The sequence below is a fragment of the Bombina bombina genome, chromosome 6, assembly GCF_027579735.1.
Source record: "Bombina bombina isolate aBomBom1 chromosome 6, aBomBom1.pri, whole genome shotgun sequence".
Taxonomy (NCBI): domain Eukaryota; kingdom Metazoa; phylum Chordata; class Amphibia; order Anura; family Bombinatoridae; genus Bombina; species Bombina bombina.
This window is the reverse complement of record NC_069504.1, coordinates 96,796,494-96,815,712: the sequence shown is the minus strand read 5'-3', so window position 1 is coordinate 96,815,712 and position 19,219 is coordinate 96,796,494. Positions and strand designations below refer to the sequence as shown.

The window sequence follows — 19,219 nt, the reverse complement described above, 5'->3', positions numbered from 1 at the left end:
TCTCGGAGAGGATCATTCGAGGGCTATTCTTCTTTTGCTCCAATCTCAATTTTGGAAAATCAACTCAGGGAAGAGTTTTCTGGTTCCCAGCAACAGGGCGGATTTGCTGGGCACGATAATAGACTCTCTATATCCACCTGTCTTCCCCTTCAGTCCTCCTCAAGCCCCTCGGTGACTCAGTGTATGGAGGTGATCGGACTCATGGTTTCAAGCATAGACGTCATCCCATTCGCCAGGTTCCATCTCAGACCTCTTCAATTGTGCATGTTGAGACTGTGGAACGGCGATCGTTCAGATTTATCACAGCAGATATCCATGTATGCTCCGACTCTGAACTCCCTTTCTTGGTGAATCCGTCCGGAGCAACTGTCCATGGGAACATTCTTCTTGAGACCGTCCTGTGAGATTGTGACCACGGACGCCAGTCTGGCAGGATGGGGAGCTGTTTGGGGTGCCAGGATGGCACAAGGAAAATGGTCCCGGGAGGAGTCTCTCTTTCCGATAAATATTCTGGAACTTCGAGCAATCTACAATGCTCTGAAGGTATGTCCTCCTCCTGGGGTTGTTCAGCTTCATAAGATTCCAGACCGACGACATTACCTTGGTGGCTTACATCAACCATCAGGGTACGAGGAGCTCCCTAGCAATGAGGGAGGTGTCTCGGATCTTGGAGTGGGCAGAGTCCCACAGCTGCTTGCTCTCAGCGATTCACATTCCTGGTGTGGACAACTGGGAAGCAGACTTTCTCAGCAGGCAATCCTTCCGTTAATGGCGTCCAGACTCAATTGCAAGCTACCCCGATACGGGTCGAGATCCAGGGATCCCCCGGCAGTGCTGATAGATGCCTTAGAGGTACCTTGGGCGTTCAGCCTAGCTTACTTTTTTCCACCGTTACCACTTCTACCTTGTGTAGTGGCACGCATCAAACAGGAGCAAGCTTCGGCCATTCTGATTGCTCCATCGTGGCTGCGTAGGATGTCGTTTGTAGATCTGGTGGGGATATCATCCTCTCCGCCGTGGAGGTTACCCTGTCGCAGGGATCTGCTGGAACAGGGCCCTTTTCAACATCAGAATCTAGATTTTCTGAGGCTGACTGCGTGGAGATTGAATGCCTAGTCTTGGCCAAGAGAGGCTTTTCTTAAAGTGTGATTGCTTCAGACAAGGAAGCCAGTCACTCGTCGCATCTACCATAAGGTGTGGAGGACTTGTCCTGGTGTGAGAAGCATGGATATCCTTGGCACAAGGTGAATGTATCCAGGATTCTGTCCTTTCTCCAAGACGGTTTGGAGAAGGGTCTTGCCGCCAGTTCCTTAAAGGGACAGATTTCTGCATTATCCATCTTCTTGCATAAGAGACGCGCTGAGCTCCCTGATATTCAATATTTTGTTCAAGCTCTGTCTAGAATGAGGCCTGTCTTTAGACAGTCTGCTCCTCCATTGAGCTTAAACTTGGTCCTTAGGGTATTGCAGAAGGTTCAGTTTGAGCCTATGCATTCAGTTGACATTAAGATTCTGTCATGGAAGGTTCTCTTCCTGTTGGCTATTGCATCGGCACGCAGAGTATCTGAACTGGCTGCCTTGCACTGTGAGCCTCCTTATCTGTTTTTTCATGCGGATAAGGCTGTATTTCGCACTGGTTTGGGGTTTCTTCCCAAGGTGGTGTCAGAAGAAGGGTTAGGACACAAAGAAGGAACCACTATTTCCTAAGGAGAGGTTACTTCATAACCTGGATGTTCTTCGTGCATTAAAGTTCTATCTTCAGGCTATGAAGGATTTCAGACAGTCTGCATCTCTTTTTGTGGTGTATTCAGGGAAGCGCAAAGGGGCAGAGGGCTTCTTCTACTTCTTTGTCCTTTTGGTTGAGGGGCTTGATTCGCTTGGCCTATGAGACAGCGGGACATAAGCCTCCTCAGAGTTTTGCAAATTCTACGTTTTTTCCTTCTGCGGAAGCTGTTTTGGGGAGAGAGGTTTTGCAGGCTGTGGTGCCCTCAGATTAGGGTCCGCCTTTTACCTTCCCGGTTTCATTCAGTGTCCTCTAGAGCTTGGGTATATGTTCCCAACAGTAATGAATGAAGCCGTGGACTCTCTTCCCCTTTAGATGGAAAACATAAATTATGCTTACCTGATAATTTCATTTCCATCGAGGGGAGGAGAGTACACGGTCCCCGCCCGTATCTCCGATGGGCGGACCTAAAAATTTTTTGTCTTCTGGCACCATTTATACCCTGATATTTCTCCTACTGTTCCTTGTTCCCTTGGCAGAATGACTGGGGGATGAGGGAAGTGGGGGAGGTATTTAGGCCGTTGGTTGGGGTGTCTGCCTCCTGGTGGCCAGGTTCTTTATTCCCAACAGTAATTAATGAATTTGTGGACTCTCCTCCCCTCGATGGAAATGAAATTATCAGGTAAGCATAATTTATGTTTCCAACTATGTTAAACTGGCAATTTTGCACTTGCAGTTGAGTCAATGTTTCTGTCAATATTTTACTTGTACAGTATTGTGTACAGATACCATTGTGGCTCCTAAATAACATAGTTACATAGTAGATAAGGTTGAAAAAAGACTTAAGTCTATTGAGTTCAACCTATACAAATCTAAAATATTTACACAAAAAGCTCCAGTTAAGCTTAAATAACTCCACTAAAAGGTGATCCGTTTAATACTAGCAATCATATCCATGAATTTTGTTTATATACAGAAATGTATCCAAACTATTTTTAAATATATCTAGGGTATTGGCATTCACTACCTATTTGGTAATGAGTTACACAATTTTAATTTAAGTTTCCGTTGTTGGAGATTAAATCTCCTTTCCTCCTACCTTAAATTGTGACCTCTTGTCAGAAACAATTTTCTTGGAATTAACAGAGCTTCTGCCATCTGTATATGGGCCCTGAATATATTTATATAAAGTAATCATGTCACCTCTCAAGCGCCTTTTTTCTAAATAAAACAGACCCAGTTTGGCTAGCCTTTACTCATAGGTTAAATTCTCCAATCCCCTTATTAGCTTTGTGGCCCTTCTCTGAACTTTTTCTAGTTCTGCAATATCTTTTTTGCGATCGGTCCCCAGAACTGCACTCCATACTCAAGGTTAGGTCTTACCAGGGCTTTATATAGTGACAGAATTATGCTTTCCTCCCTTGAATCAATGCCTCTTTTAAGACATGCTAGTATCTTATTAGCCTTTGAAGCCGATGCCCTGCATTGCGCACCCATCTTTAGCTTGTTATCTATTACCACTCCCAAATCCCTTTTCTCCTCTGTTTGGCTAGGTCTTGTCCCATTTAAAAAATACATTGCCTACTTATTTTTACTTCTAAAATGTAGAACCTTGCATTTTCCCGTATTAAATCTCATTTTCTATTTACTTGCCCATACTTCTAATTTTTACAGATCCCTTTGTAATGAAAGTTCATCCTGCTCTGACCTAATGACCTTACTTAACTTAGTATCATCTGCAAAAATAGAGATGTCGCTATTTAATCCGTGCTCCAAGTCATTTATAAAAATATTAAAAAGAACAGTGCCCAGTACTGATCCCTGGGGGACTCCACTGATTACCTTTGCCAATCTGAGTATGATCCATTTACTACTACTCGTTGCTCGTTATCTTTTATCCAGTTATTTATACATGAGCTAACATTTTCAGCTATTCCCAGACCCTTCATTTTGTGCATTAATCTCTGATGTGGCACTGTATCAAATGCCTTTGCAAAATCTAAGTATATCACATCAACTGATTCCCCTTTATCTATATTTTTACTTCCTCGTAGAATCTAATTAGATTAGTTTGACATGATCTATTTCTCCTAAAACCATGCTGATTAGAACTCATAATCTTGTTTACACGAATATGCTCATCAATATAATCCTTTATAATCCCTTCAAATTTCTTCCCCACTATTAATGTCAGACTAACTGGTCTATAGCTTCCTGGATCATCCCTTCTTCCCTTTTTGAAGAGTGGCACCACATCAGTTTAACATCAATCCTAGGGTACCATGCCTGAGGATAATGAGTCTTGAAAAATTACGAGTAGTGGTTTGTCTATAACAGTTCTAAGTTCCCTTAACACCCTTGGGTGTATTCCATCTGGGCCTTGAGTTTTATTTACCTTAATATTATCCATTTTTTTCCTGATATAATTGTATGGACTGGCATGTTCTATTTTCTTCCAAAGTATAATCAAATGGTTCCTCTCTTGTGTATACTGAAGAAAAAAACTGGTTTAGTACCTCAGCCTTCTCCCTGTCATTATGTATCATGCTACCCTCCACACATTTTAATGTACAGTACCTATATTGTCTTCCTTAGATGTTTTGCTATTTATGTACTTAAAGAAACTTTTAGGGCTAGACTTAGAATCCTTTGCAATTAATTGATAATTGATAATTTGATTGCTTCTTCGCATGCTTTGTTACATTCCTTTTAAATATGGAATGTTAAGTCTGTACTATTTTCTTTGAATAATTTAAATGCCCTACGTTTTTTCCTAATTTCTCTTAGCACATTTTTATTTAGCCACATTGGCTTTGATTTTTTATTTTTATAACCATATGGTATTTGTTGATATGTATATTTATTTAACAAAGTTTTAAATATTATCCATTTATCCTCTGTATTTTTATTAGAGAAAACATTGTCCCAATTTATATTGTTTAATGATTTCCTTAAATCGTTGAATTTTGCTTTCTTAAAATTAAAAGTCGTAGTTAAATCTTTAAGACACTGCATATGGAAAGAGATTTTAAATGTGACCATGTTATGATCACTGTTCCCCAAATGTTCTTTGACTTCTATGTTTGATATTATATCTGTATTGTTTGATAGCACTAAATCCAATATAGCGTTACTCCTAGTTGGCTCCTCTATTAATTGTGACAAGAAGTTATCCCTGAGAACATTTAACAATCTATCCCCCTTAGCTGAATTACTAGTTTCATTGGCCCAGTTTACATCAGTTAACAATTTAGGTTGATAGTTTTGTTTTTTTCTGCATTTTGATGTATCAATTTTGTGTCACTGGCTCTTTAACCCCTTGATTGCTAATGACTGCTCTGAGCCGTCACAGAGTTTTCCACTCTGGTGCTAATGACGGCTCAGAGCCGTCACTAGCACTCCCCCAACTTGAGGGAGATTTGGGGGCTCCCACCCGCTCCTACCCCGGCGATCGGTGCTGCATAATGAAAGGCATCGCCGGGGCTTCCGTTTTACGTGGTGACGTCACGCGCAATAAAAACAATGTTAAATATAGGAGCAGGGGGCATGCTGCTTAGAAGCCTGTATCTCAGGCATCTAAGCAGCTACAGACCCCCAAGACCCACCGTTGGAAAGGTAATCGCCTAACCTTTTCCAACTTGGGGATCTGAAATAAATAAAAAAAAGGGAAAAAAAAAATGGGTGTATCTCTGGACTGCTCTTCATCAGCAAAACCTTGCAAATTATGATACAAAAAAACATTAATTTTTGTTATTTTTTCTCTTTGCAGTTATCTGAATGATTTGGACAGAATAGCGCAGAACAGTTACATACCCACTCAACAGGATGTTCTCAGGACAAGAGTGAAAACCACGGGCATAGTGGAAACCCATTTTACTTTTAAGGACCTTCATTTCAAGTAAGATAGATATAGATATTTATTTTTTAATGAATCATTGAAATTGTGATTCCTCTTATTTTCTTATTAATATTTAAGTAGCTGGCAAGTCTGACACATGCATGCCTGCCTTGCTGTCTGTGTAAGAAAAGATTTAGTTTTAATAAAGTTTTGTTGACATATTTCTTAACAGTATTATAAAATATTGCTTTGCTGTTTATAATCGCATTTAAAGGGACATGAAACCCATTTTTTCATGATTCAGATAGAGCACACTGTTTTAAAAAAAAAAAGTTCCAATTTACTTCTATTATCTAATTTGCTTCATTCTGTTGGTATCCTTTGTTGAAGGTGCAGTAATGCACTACTGGGAGCTAGCTGAAAGCCAATGACAAGAGGCAAATATGTGCAGCCACCAGTCGGCAGTTTCTGAGCCAACCTAAGTATACTTTTCGGCAAAAGATAAAAAGAGAACAAAACGATTTACTTAATATAAATAAATTAAAAAGGGATATGAATTATAAAAGAAAAAATTCCCTTTAGGTAACCTTTCTACCAATTTTATATGATTCACCCTGTTGCTAGAGTAATCAGGGTCTGCTGTGCTTGCTGGATACACACATGAAACTATAAAATGATGGGGCACAATGGGACCTGGGTCCAATCAGACACAGACAAGTGTTCTTTCACGGAAGAGTTTTGCAAATGGAGCGGGTGGTACAACCTCTGGCGTCTTTACAACCAGGTAATGACAATTCATTGAAGGAAAAAAAAAAATCTTTATCGGGGTGAGGGGGTGTACTTTCTGGTGACTTTGGAGTTTTTACTGAAAATATCCCAAACTCAAGTGTCATATACAAATAAAACAGATTATCGGGGGCTACCTTTAATTACAGCGTGAAGCTATTTGTGTTGTCTTTGTTACTGAAATGTTAGCGATATGTGTATAAATACATTTACGTGCCTTTAATTTGTGTTTGCTAGTTAATTGCCTGTTTACATAGGTAGCTGATGGAAATCTAACCATGAGTTAGTCTCTCCACATAACATTCTTATCTATTCATTGCATTAAAGCCTTCCTTATTGGTTCAGGGGCCTGTGGAGGTGGCATACAACAAGGTATTAAGTTGTTTTGCTCCCTACACTACAACAAGGGCTTTTGGAAACGGCAAAGAAATGCTAAGAACAGTGCACTGAGAATGCCATTTGGATGTGTATATGTCAGCATAGTCCTTTAAATATATTAAGGACTATATGTTGTACGGCATATTACCAAAATGATGTGGTCACCTGGCCATCACACTTCTATGAGCTTGTTCAACATTCCATCCTAAAACCATTGGAATTAATATAGAGTACCACCCACACACCTTTTTTGCATCTATACCAGTCCCAACTCTGGAGGGAAGGCTTTTAACAAGATTTTGAAGTGTTTCTGCAGGAATTTGTCTCCATTTAGTCAATAGAGCATTTGTGAGGTCAGGCACTGATGATGGATGATAAGATCTGACTTGCAATGGGTGTTCCAATTCATCCCAAAGGTGTTCAATGGGGTTGAGGTCAGGGCTCTGCGCAGGCTACTCAAGTTCTCCCACACCAAAATCATCAAACCATGTCTTCATGGACATCACTTTGTGTATAGGGGCACAGTCATGTTGAAACTTTAAAAGGGCCTTCCCCAAACTGTTAACACAACGTTTGAATCACCCAATTGGCTAAAATGCCTTTGTATCCTGTAGCATTAAGATGACCTCTCACTAGAACTAATGGGCCTTGCCCAAACCTTGAAAACAGCCCTGGATCATTATCCCTCTTCCACCAAATGTTACAGCAGGCACTATGCATCCCTGTAGGTAGTGTTCTTCTGGCATCTGCCACACCCAGTTTCTTCCATCACACTTCCAGATAGTGAAGTGTGATTTACCACTCCAGAAAACACGATTCCACTGCTCCAGAGTCCTGTGGTGGCATTCTTTTCAGCACGCCAGACGGCGCTTAGCATTGATGTGAGGCTTGTGTACAGCTGTTCGGCCATGGAAACCCATTTCATGAAGCTCCTGATACACTGTTGTTGTGCTGATGTTACTTCCAGAGGCAGTTTGGAACTCTGTAGTGAGTGTGATCTGTGAGTTTGCTCGGTTTACCACTTTGTTGCTGATCTCTTTTTATCCTATAATTTTCCAGTTCACAATAATATCACTTACAATTGACCTGGGGTGATCTAGTAGGGCACAAGTTGACTTGTGGTATCCTGTGACAGTGTCATGTTTAAACCCACTGAGCTCTTCAGTACAAGCCATTGGACTGCCAATGTTTATCTATGGAGACTTCTTGGCTATGTCCTGGGTTTTATGCACCTGTTAGTAATTGGTGTGGCTGAAACACCTGAACTCAATAAATAGCAGGGGTGTCCTAATACTTTTGGCCATATAGTGTATTTGCCCACCCGGATGGTGTATACCAAATAAGCTACTTTCCTAATGTGTTTTTTTATAGTCAGTGTGTGCAAGTATCATGCAAGCCAGGTAGTGTGATATAGGAATATGAACACATTTAGCCATAATGTAAAATATGTAAAATTAAGAAATGCTGATCTAAAATCCTGTATTTTCTCATTTTTCTTTAAAGAAACACTAAAGTCAAAATTAAACTTTCATAATTCAGATAGAGAACATAATTTTATACATCGTCTCAAATTCACTTCAATTATCTAAATGCGCACAGTATTTTTAATTGCATTAATCCCTGAAAAGCTGGTAGGAGAAATGGTGCATTTTGTTATTAAACAAATACTTGCATATTCCCGCTCCTGGGCAGGACAGGAATGGACAGATGGGGCAACACATAGAAAAGAGTAAAATGATGCAATTCATTAGATAATTAACACTATTACTATTTGCCCTTAAATTTTCATTATGAAAAATAAAATATACTTTTGTTGGTTACTGAATCCCACTGGATTTTGTCTGTAGTATATGTTTGAGATATACTGTTTCAAAGGAACACAAAACCCCAATTTTCTTTCTTTCATATTTCACTTGGAGCGTACAGTTTTTTAAAAATATTTCCCAATTTACTTCAAATTTAGCTTGTCCTCTTTGCATCCTTTGTTGAAGTGCATATTAAGGTTGATAGGTTGTATGTGTCTAAACAACTATATGGCAGCAGTTTTGTAAGAATGCTTTTAGCAGTGTCCTACACTTTTGAGCAAGATTATTAAAAGCATTTTTTTGCAAAACTGCTGCCATATTGTTTAAAATTTAGGAGCCAGTTAGAGTATTTAGGAGACAGACAGTGGGATTTGTATATAGATATATGTAGAGTAACCCAAAAAGTTAGGAGCCAGAGGTAAAATTCTGGGTTTGTTGAGCCCTGAGCTAAGTATTCAACAAAAGATACCAAGAGAACTAAGTAAATTTGAAAACAGAAGTAAATTGGAAAGTTGTCCACTTTCATTTCCGTAGGTTACAGCCCAGCTTCAGATTACAATATTTTGTTCAAGAATTCAATTTTATAAGCTAGTACATTTTTTCTTTACAAGAATCCCATGATGCTTTTGTATTGTTTATCCTGTGGGATTAAATATCTATTTAGCAACTGGTTCTGAATTCCAGAAGGAAAAAAAAGAGCAGAAAAGTTCAATTTTTATATTCTTTGTAAGAAAACTATTCCTTTACACAGTTTGTGTGCAAATTTATATTATGTTTGATTTTACTTTTTTTTATTTTCAGTTTTTATTATTTGATGTTGTATTTATAGTTATATTAAATATTTCAGTCTGATTATGTGTTTTTTTTGTTGTTGTTTTTTTTTACTGTTAGGATGTTTGATGTTGGAGGGCAGAGATCAGAGAGAAAAAAGTGGATTCATTGCTTTGAGGGGGTTACTGCGATTATCTTTTGCGTGGCATTAAGCGATTATGATCTAGTTTTAGCTGAAGACGAAGAAATGGTAAGTGAAAAAAATGTAAATGGAAGAAATATAAAAGCGGGCTGGATCAGAAGCTCAATGTCTATTAAAATGCTTTACTGTGAACAGTATTTAAAAGTATAAATTGCACCTTATCAGGCTGTCCAGTAAAAGCTTCACAAAAATACTGAACACTCAAAGAGACGGTTTACTCCAACTTGCTCCCCTTTAATTTGTTCCCAAAGATCCACTGGATTGTAATAAATTGTTTACAAGTATTTCCTTTACCCTTATATTGGCATTTGAAATAGTTGATTTAGCCTGTAATATCCCCACCTATTCTGAAATAAGGTAATAACATTTTAATTTTCCATTGTTCTCTCCAAGTATTGGTCTTTGGTCTATGGACAGATATAAGATAAAGAAGCAGGTATATGTACACAATGTGATAAAGAAATGCAATCTGATTATACCTACAAGTTCAACCCATTTTAGAAGGCTGTGGCTTCACAACACACAATCAGCTATTTCATAAACACAAATAAACCTTAAAAAGCTCATTCTCATAAATTTTTATAGTCTGCAGCAGGTAAAAAAAAGTAATTTGAACACATTAAGGGAAAAACTAATTTACAATATTCTGTCCCTTTTACAAAAAAGATGATCTGTAAAGACAGAACAAACAGAGCGCAACGAAGTGCACAGGGAGGACGATCTAAGTGCAGATTAAACAGTACAAAAGTTTATTAAAAACGGTGTAAAAAATGCACACTCACAAGTCTGCCCTCAAACATATGAGGTATGTTAAAGCATTGGTTTATAACTAGTACACAAACGACACTTCACATGAGTGCTTCCTCCCTTCGTCTTCCCCCTATATGCCTGATAACGATTGCTGTGAGCATATATAGACAAACCGCAGCTAGTCTTCTCACTGCAAGGTATCCTCACTAGGGAAATGTGTTTGGGCTAGGGGTCGGGATAGGTATCACTAAGATGTGGTACTACTACAACCTACAAAACGGAGGTGTGTGGCTACGTGAGCGATTCTCTGCACTAGCTGGCTTAGATCTACCGCACCACACTGCTCACACACTTACCCCGTAGCATCAAATGGGCTTGGCCACCTTGCAGTGAGAAGACTAGCTGTGGTTTGTCTATATATGCCCACAGCAATCGTTATTAGGCATATAGGGGGAAGACGAAGGGAGGAAGCACTGGATGTGGAGTGTCGTTTGTGTACTACTTATAAACCAATGCTTGAACATACCTCATATGTTTGAGGGCAGACTTGTGAGTGTGCATTTTTTACACTGTTTTCAATAAACTTTTGTACTGTTTAATCTGCACTTAGATCGTCCTCCCTGTGCACTTTGTTGCGCTCTGTTCTGTCTTTACAGATCATCTTTTTTGCTTTCCATATCACAAGGATCACACCAATGAGATACAAGGAGCTGCATATAAGGAAAACAGGGAACTGTGTGTATATTGAAGAATCTAAGTATATTTCTTGGTCTCTCTCTATTGAGAGACGGCATTTACCATTGCTATTTATATAAAAAAATTTTGATGGACTTATGAACTTTTTTTATGTCTTTTTTTTTTTTTTTTATGCATTGTTTTATTCACATGTTTTGTGGCGCTACTTGTTTGTCTTCTGTCCCTTTTAAATGTCCATTTTTATTTATTTTTAAGTCCCTGAGTGTAAGCTAAATGTAAAAGGTAGGGATTGTATAGGGGATACATCTATGTTCAACTGTAGAAAATCAAAGACCTACAAATAGTGCTGAGAAACATCATTCGAATAAGAAGCACATAAGCGGCACATAAGGCAAAATGTGGGCGTAATAAATCGTGAAAGAAACTTCTACATAAATAAAGCAGAGACCAATCACAGAAAGAGGCGTGGTCACGAAAAGAAACACCTGGCAGGCTGTTGTAGGAGGGCCTATCAGAGCTTTAAAAGTTTAACTTTTTCATTGTTTGTCAGAGGAATAGGCTTGTTTACCCTGAAACGTCACATCACAATAAATTTGTTTTCTTTCATGTAATTGGCAAGAGTCCATGAGCTAGTGCCTATAAATACACCCCTCACCACACCCACAATTAAGTTTTTACAAACTTTGCCTCCTATGGAGGTGGTGAAGTAAGTTTGTGCTAAGATTTCTACGTTGATATGCGCTTCTCAGCATTGTTGAAGCCCGATTCCTCTCAGAGTACAGCGAATGTCAGAGGGACGTTAAGGGAGTATCACTTATTGAATACGATGATTTCCCTAACGGGGGTCTATTTCATAGGTTCTCTGTTATCGGTCGTAGAGATTCATCTCCTACCTCCCTTTTCAGATCGACGATATACTCTCAATTTACGATTACCTCTACTGATAACTGTTTCAATACTGGTTTGGCTATCTGCTATATGTGGATGAGTGTCCTTTGGTAAGTATGTTTTTTATTACTTAAAGGGACACTGAACCCAATTTTTTTCTTGTGTGATTCAGATAGAGCATGACATTTTAAGCAACTTTCTATTTTACTCCTATTATCAAATGTTCTTTATTCTCTTGGTATCTTTATTTGAAATGCAAGAATGTAAGTTTAGATGCCGGCCCATTTTTGGTGAACAACCTAGGTTGTCCTTGCTGATTGGTAGATAAATTCATCCACCAATCAAAAACTGCTGTCCAGAGTCTGAACCAAGAAAAAAAGCTTAGATGCCTTCTTTTTCATATAAAGATAGCAAGAGAACAAAGAAAAATTGATAATAGGACTAAATTAGAAAGTTGCTTAAAATTGCATGCTCTATCTGAATCACAAAATAAATATTTTTGGTTCAGTGTCCCTTTAAGACACCCCAGCTATGGTTTGGCACTTTATGCATTTATATAAAGTTCTAAATATATGTATTGTACTTTATATTTGCCATGAGTCAGGTTCATGTATTTCCTTCTGCAGACTGTCGGTTTCAAATTTGGGGAAAATAAACATTTTTAAGAAATATTTTTCTTACCTGGGGTTTAGTCTTTTTTTCAATTGACTATTTTCTTGCAAATTGTGGGCGGTATTAGGCCCGCGGGTGCGCCAAATGCTAGACTTTATTGCGTCATTCTTGGCGCGAGAATTTTTTTGGCGCGAAAAATAAGTCTATGACGCAACTTTGTAATTTCCGGCATCATAGTTGACGCCGAAGCCTAACACATGGTTGCGTCATTAATGACGCGAGTGTGTCATTTCCGGTTATTATTGGCGCCAAAAAAGTTTGTTACGTTGTGCGTCATACTTGGCACCAAACTTTTTCATTATTTTAATACCCCATTGATGTTTGCCTCTTGTCTTTTTCTCTATCAGAGGGCTATGCTATTTGCATTTTTTCCCATTCCTGAAACTGTCATATAAGGAAATTGATAATTTTGCTTTATATGTTGTTTTTTCTTTTACATTTTGCAAGATGTCTCAATCTGATCCTGCCTCAGAAGTATCTGCTGGAACTTTGCTGCCTGACATCGGTTCTACCAAAGATAAGTGTATTTGTTGTAAGATTGTGGAAATTATTTCTCTGAATGTCATTTGTAAATAGTTGTCATGATAAACGTTTACATGCAGATAGTGTGTCCATCAGTAATAGTACATTGCCAGTTGCAGTTCCTTCAACTTCTAATGTACATGATATACCTATGAATTTTAAAGAATTTGTTTCTGATTCTATCCAGAAGGCTTTGTCTGCATTTCCACCTTCTAATAAACGTAAAAGGTCTTTTAAAACTTCTCATTCAGTTGATGAAATTTCAAATGACCAACAACATAATAATTTATCCTCCTCTGATGAGGATCTATCTGATACAGAAGATCCTTCCTCAAATATTGACACTGACAAATCTATTTATTTATTTAAAATAGAGTATATGCATTCTTTATTAAAAGAAGTGTTAATTACTTTGGATATTGAGGTAACCAGTCCTCTTGATGTTAAGTCTAATAAACGTTTAAATGCTGTTTTTAAACCTCCTGTGGTTTCTCTATGGTTTTCCTATTCCTGAGGCTATTTGATATGATTTCTAAGGAATGGAATAAGCCAGGTACTTCTTTTATTCCTTCTTCAAGGTTTAAAAAATTGTATCCTTTACCAGCAAATTCTATAGAGTTTTGGGAAAAAATCCCCAAAGTTGATGGGGCTATTTCTACTCTTGCTAAACGTACCACTATTCCTATGGAAGATAGTATTTCCTTTAAGGATCCTTTAGATAGGAAGCTTGAATCTTATCTAAGGAAAGCCTATTTAAATTCAGGTCATCTTCTCGGACCTGCAATTTCTTTGGCTGATGTGGCTGCATCAACTTTCTGGTTGGAGAATTTACTGCAACAAGAATTGGATTCTGACATATCTAGCATTATTCGCTTACTGCAATATGCTAATCATTTTATTTGTGATGCCATTTTTTATATCAAAATTGATGTTAGATTCATGTATTTAGCTATTTTAGGTAGAAGAGCTTTGTGGCTTAAATCTTGGAATGCTGATATGACTTCTAAATCTAGATTACTATCTCTTTCTTTCCAAGGTTGGATTCTATTATTTCAGCTGTTACTGGGGGAAAGGGAGTTTTTCTGCCTCAGGATAAAAAAACCTAAGGGTAAATCTAAGGCTTCTAACCGTTTTCATTCCTTTCGTCAAAATAAGGAACAAAAACCCAATCCTTCCCCCAAGGAATCTGTTTCCAATTGGAAGCCTTCCTCAAATTGGAATAAATCCAAGCCATTTAAGAAACTAAAGTCAGCCCCTAAGTCCGCATGAAGGAGCGGCCCTCATTCCAGCTCAGCTGGTAGGGGGCAGATTAAGGTTTTTCAAGGATATTTGGATAAACTCTGTCCAAAATCAATGGATTCAGAGCATTGTCTCTCAAGGGTATCGAATAGGATTCAGAGTAAGACCTCCTGTGAGAAGATTTTTTCTCTCACGTATCCCAGCAAATCCAGTAAAAGATCAGGCTTTCCTGAAGTGTTTCAGACCTTGAGTCTTCAGGGGTAATCATGCCAGTTCCTTTTCAGGAATAAGGTTTGGGGTTTTATTCAAATCTATTCATTGTCCCAAAGAAGGAAAATTTATTCAGACCAGTTCTGGATCTGAAAATTTTGAATCGTTATGTAAGAGTACCAACTTTCAAGATGGTGACTATAAGGACTATTCTGCCTTTTGTTCAGCGAGGACATTATATGTCCACAATAGACTTGCAGGATGCATACCTTCATATTCTGATTCATCCAGAACATTATTAGTTCCTGAGATTCTCTTTTCTAGACAAGCATTACCAATTTGTTGCTCTTCCATTTGGCCTAGCAACAGCTCCAAGAATCTTTTCAAAGGTTCTAGGTGCCCTACTCTCTGTAATCAGACAACAGGGTATTGCAGTGTTTTCCTTATTTGGACAATATCTTGGTACTAGCTCAGCCTTTACGTTCTGCAGAATCTCACACAAATCAACTAGTATTGTTTCTTCGGAAACATGGTTGGAGGATCAATTTACCAAAAAGTTTCTTGATTCCTTAAACAAAGGTCACCTTTTTAGGCTTCCAGATAGATTCAGTGTCCATGACTCTTGTCTTTAACAGACAAGAGACGTTTAAAATTGGTTGCAGCCTGCCGGCACCTTCAGTCTCAGTCATTCCCTTCAGTGGCTATGTGCATGGAAGTTTTAGGCCTCATGACTGCAGCATCGGACGCGATCACCTTTGCTCGTTTTCACATGAGACCGCTACAGCTTTGTATGCTGAACCAATGGTGCAGGGATTATACAAAGATATCACAATTAATATCCTTAAATTCCAATGTTCGACACTCTCTGACGTGGTGGATAGATTACCATAGTTTAGTTCAAGGGGCTTCTTTTGTTCGGCCAACCTGGACTGTGATCACAACAGATGCAAGTCTTTCAGGTTGGGGAGCTGTTTGGGGATCTCTGACAGCACAAGGGGTTTGGAAATCTCAAGAGGCAAGATTACCAGTTTTGGCTTCTGATAAAGAGAGAACCGTTCATTTGTTTTCAGACAGACAATATCACAACAGTAGCATATGTCAATCATCGGGGTGGGACTCACAGTCCCCAAGCTATGAAAGAAGTATCTCGGATACTTGCTTGGGCGGAATCCAGCTCCTGTCTAATCTCTGCGCTGCATATCCCAGGTGTAGACAATTGGGAGGCGGATTATCTCAGCCGTCAGACTTTACATCCAGGGGAGTGGTCTCTTCATCCAGATGTGTTTTCTCAGATTCTTCATATGTGGGGTCTTCCAGAGATAGATTTCATGGCCTCTCATCTAAACAAGAAACTTCCCAGATACCTGTCCAGGTCCAGGGATGTTCAGGCGGAAGCAGTGGATGTGCTGACACTTCCTTGGTGTTATCATCCTGCTTACATTTTCCCGCCTCTAGTTCTTCTTCCAAGAGTGATCCAATCGTTTGTGTTGCTGGTGGCTCCAGCATGGCCACACAGGTTTTGGTATGCGGAACTTGTTGGGATGTCCAGTTGCTAACCTTGGCCACTTCCGTTAAGGCCGGACCTACTGTCTCAAGGTCCGTTTTTCCATCAAGATCTCAAATCTTTAAATTTGAAGGAATGGAAATTGAACAGTTAGTACTAAGTCATAGAGGTTTCTCTGACTCAGTGATTAATACTATGTTACAAGCTCGTAAATCTGTCTCTAGAAAGATTTATTATAGAGTTTGGAAGACTTACATTTCATGGTGTTCTTCTCATAAGTTCTCTTGGCATTCTGTTAGAATTCCTAGAATTTTACAGTTTCTTCAGGATGGTTTGGATAAGGGTTTGTCTGCAAGTTCCTTGAAGGGACAAATATCTGCTCTTTCTGTTTTATTTCACAGAAATATTGCTATACTTCCTGATATTCACTGTTTTGTACAGGCTTTAGTTCGTATTAAGCCTGTCATTAAACCAATTTCTCCTCCTTGGAGTCTTAATTTGGTTTTGAAGGCGTTACAGGCTCCTCCATTTGAGCCTATGCATTCTTTGGACATTAAACTACTTTCTTGGAAAGTGTTGTTCCTTTTGGCTATCTCTTCTGCTAGAAGAGTTTCTGAGCTATCTGCTCTTTTTTGTAAGTCTATTTTTCTGATTTTTCATCAGGATAAGGCAGTTTTGCGGACTTCTTTTCAATTTTTACCTAAGGTTGTGAATTCCAACAACATTAGTAGAGAAATTGTTGTCCCTTCCTTGTGTCCTAATCCTAAGAATTCTTTGGAAAGATCCTTACATGCTTTGAAATATTATGTGGAAGCTACTAAAGATTTCAGGAAGACTTCCAGTCTATTTGTTTTTTTTTTCTGGTCCTAGGAAAGGTCAGAAGGCTTCTGCTATTTCCTTGGCTTCTTGGTTAAAACTTTTCATTCATCAAGCTTATTTGGAGTCGGGTCAGGACCCGCCTCAGAGAATTACAGCTCATTCTACTAGATCAGTCTCCACTTCGTGGGCCTTTAAGAATGAAGCTTCAGTTGATCAGATTAGCAAAGCGGCAACTTGGTCCTCTTTGCATACATTTACTAAATTCTACCGTTTTGATGTAATTGCTTCTTCAGAAGCAGTTTTTGGTAGAAAAGTTCTTCAGGCAGCTGTTTCAGTTTGATTCTTCTGCTTTTTATTTAAGTTTTTTTCTTTCATTTATGAGAATAAATTTATTTATTTGGGTTGTGGATTAATTTTTTCAGCGGAAAATGGCTGTTTTTATTTTTATCCCTCCCTCTCTAGTGACTCGTGCGTGGAGTTCCACATCTTGGGTATTGCTATCCCATACGTCACTAGCTCATGGACTCTTGCCAATTACATGAAAGAAAACATAATTTATGTAAGAACTTACCTGATAAATTAATTTCTTTCATATTGGCAAGAGTCCATGAGGCCCACCCTTTTTATGGTGGTTATGATTTTTTGTATAAAGCACAATTATTTCCAAATTTCTTTTGTTGATGCTTTCTACTCCTTTCTTTATAACCCCACTGCTTGGCTATTCGTTAAACTGAATTGTGGGTGTGGTGAGGGGTGTATTTATAGGCATTTTGAGGTTTGGGAAACTTTGCCCCTCCTTGTAGGATTGTATATCCCATACGTCACTAGCTCATGGACTCTTGCCAATATGAAAGAAATTAATTTATCAGGTAAGCTCTTACATAAATTATGTTTTCTTTGTTGACTGAAGACTAGCGAGAGTTTTATTCTCTGTTTGGAATATATATATATATATATATATATGCTATTTGTAGTCAATGCACTCTCCAATCCAAATATTTAGTACCGTGGTGCTGTGTGAAAAGTTAAATAGTCAATGGAGTGATATATATATATATTTATATATATCACTCCATTGACTATTTAACTTTTTACACAGCACCACGGTACTAAATATTTGGATTGGAGAGTGCATTGACTACAAATAGCATATATATTTATATATATATATATATATATATATATATATATATATATATTATATATATATATATATATATATATATATATATATATATATATGGGCTGTGCAATTAATGGTGATATGAGTATACGCAATATCAAAATCGGCTGCAATTTCTTTCATATAGATGGCAAGAGTCCATGAGCTAGTGATGTATGGGATATACATTCCTACCAGGAGGGGGCAAAGTTTCCCAAACCTCAAATGCCTATAAATACATAAAGTCCTTAGGAGGTGGTGAAGCATGATGATATTCTGTGAAAGGCACTTCTAAGAATATTGAAGCCCAGTTCCTCTCTAAGTACATTGTTTGTCTGAGGGATGTGAAGGGAGGATTGCCTGATGATACCATTTTTTCGCCTATGGGAAATCTATTCTAGGGTACTCTGTAAATTCGGTTGCAGGGATTAATTTGCTGCCTCCCTTTACAGATCAACATTATACTCCTCTACCATTACCTCTGCTGATATGTTTCAGCACTGGTTTGGCTGTCTGTCAGGGTGCCAGGAATCAGACTGAGACGAGAAGTGCAAAAATAATCACACCTTTTATTAATAGCAAAAAATAATAAAAAGTCCACAAGTCAAATAACAAGCCAGGAGTAAAAACCAGAGCTGGTAGTCAGTCGAGCCGTGTCAGGAGCCAGGAAAACAGCAGAGTCAGGAACAAGCCAGGGATCAGGAACCAGGAAGGACGTCAGGCAGCCAGGTAATACACAGGAACTCTCGCAAACAGGTCATAGACAACTCAAAGGCAAAGAATACTGAACAGAGGCCCTTTAAATAATATTTCTGTCTCACATGGATGATGCGTATCAGTCTGGCCATAAAAGGAAGTGTAGGAAATGAGCAGCATCCCCCACAATGCACCATAGTCAGGAAGAGAGGTGAGTAAAATGGCTGCCAGCAGCACATATCAAACAACAAGGAAAAAACCCTGACAGTACCCTCCTCTCAACAACCCCTCCCCCGCGGGAGGACAAAAGGCTTATTGGGGAAACGGGCATGAAAGGTACGGAGGAGGGTGGGAGCATGAACAGCAGAGTCAGGAACAAGTCAGGGATCAGGCACCAGGAAGGACGTCAGGCAGCCAGGTAATACACAGGAACTCTCACAAACAGGTCTGAGACAACGCAAAGGCAAAGAATACTGAACAGAGGCCCTTTAAATAATAAGTGATGACATCACAATTGTGAGACTGCATCCTGTCTCACATGGATGATGCACACCAGTCT

The 19,219-nt window shown here is 38.7% G+C and overlaps 1 protein-coding gene across 1 annotated transcript in view; it reads left to right on the top strand.

The window, feature by feature from the left end:
- Positions 1 to 19,219, top strand: part of LOC128662655 (guanine nucleotide-binding protein G(i) subunit alpha-1) — a 487,459-nt gene that overhangs the window by 428,859 nt on the left and 39,381 nt on the right. The window contains exons 5-6 of the mRNA XM_053716522.1: positions 5,492 to 5,620; positions 9,421 to 9,550. Of these exons, the coding sequence (XP_053572497.1) occupies positions 5,492 to 5,620; positions 9,421 to 9,550 (259 nt within the window). The remainder of the gene's footprint in view (positions 1 to 5,491; positions 5,621 to 9,420; positions 9,551 to 19,219) is intronic.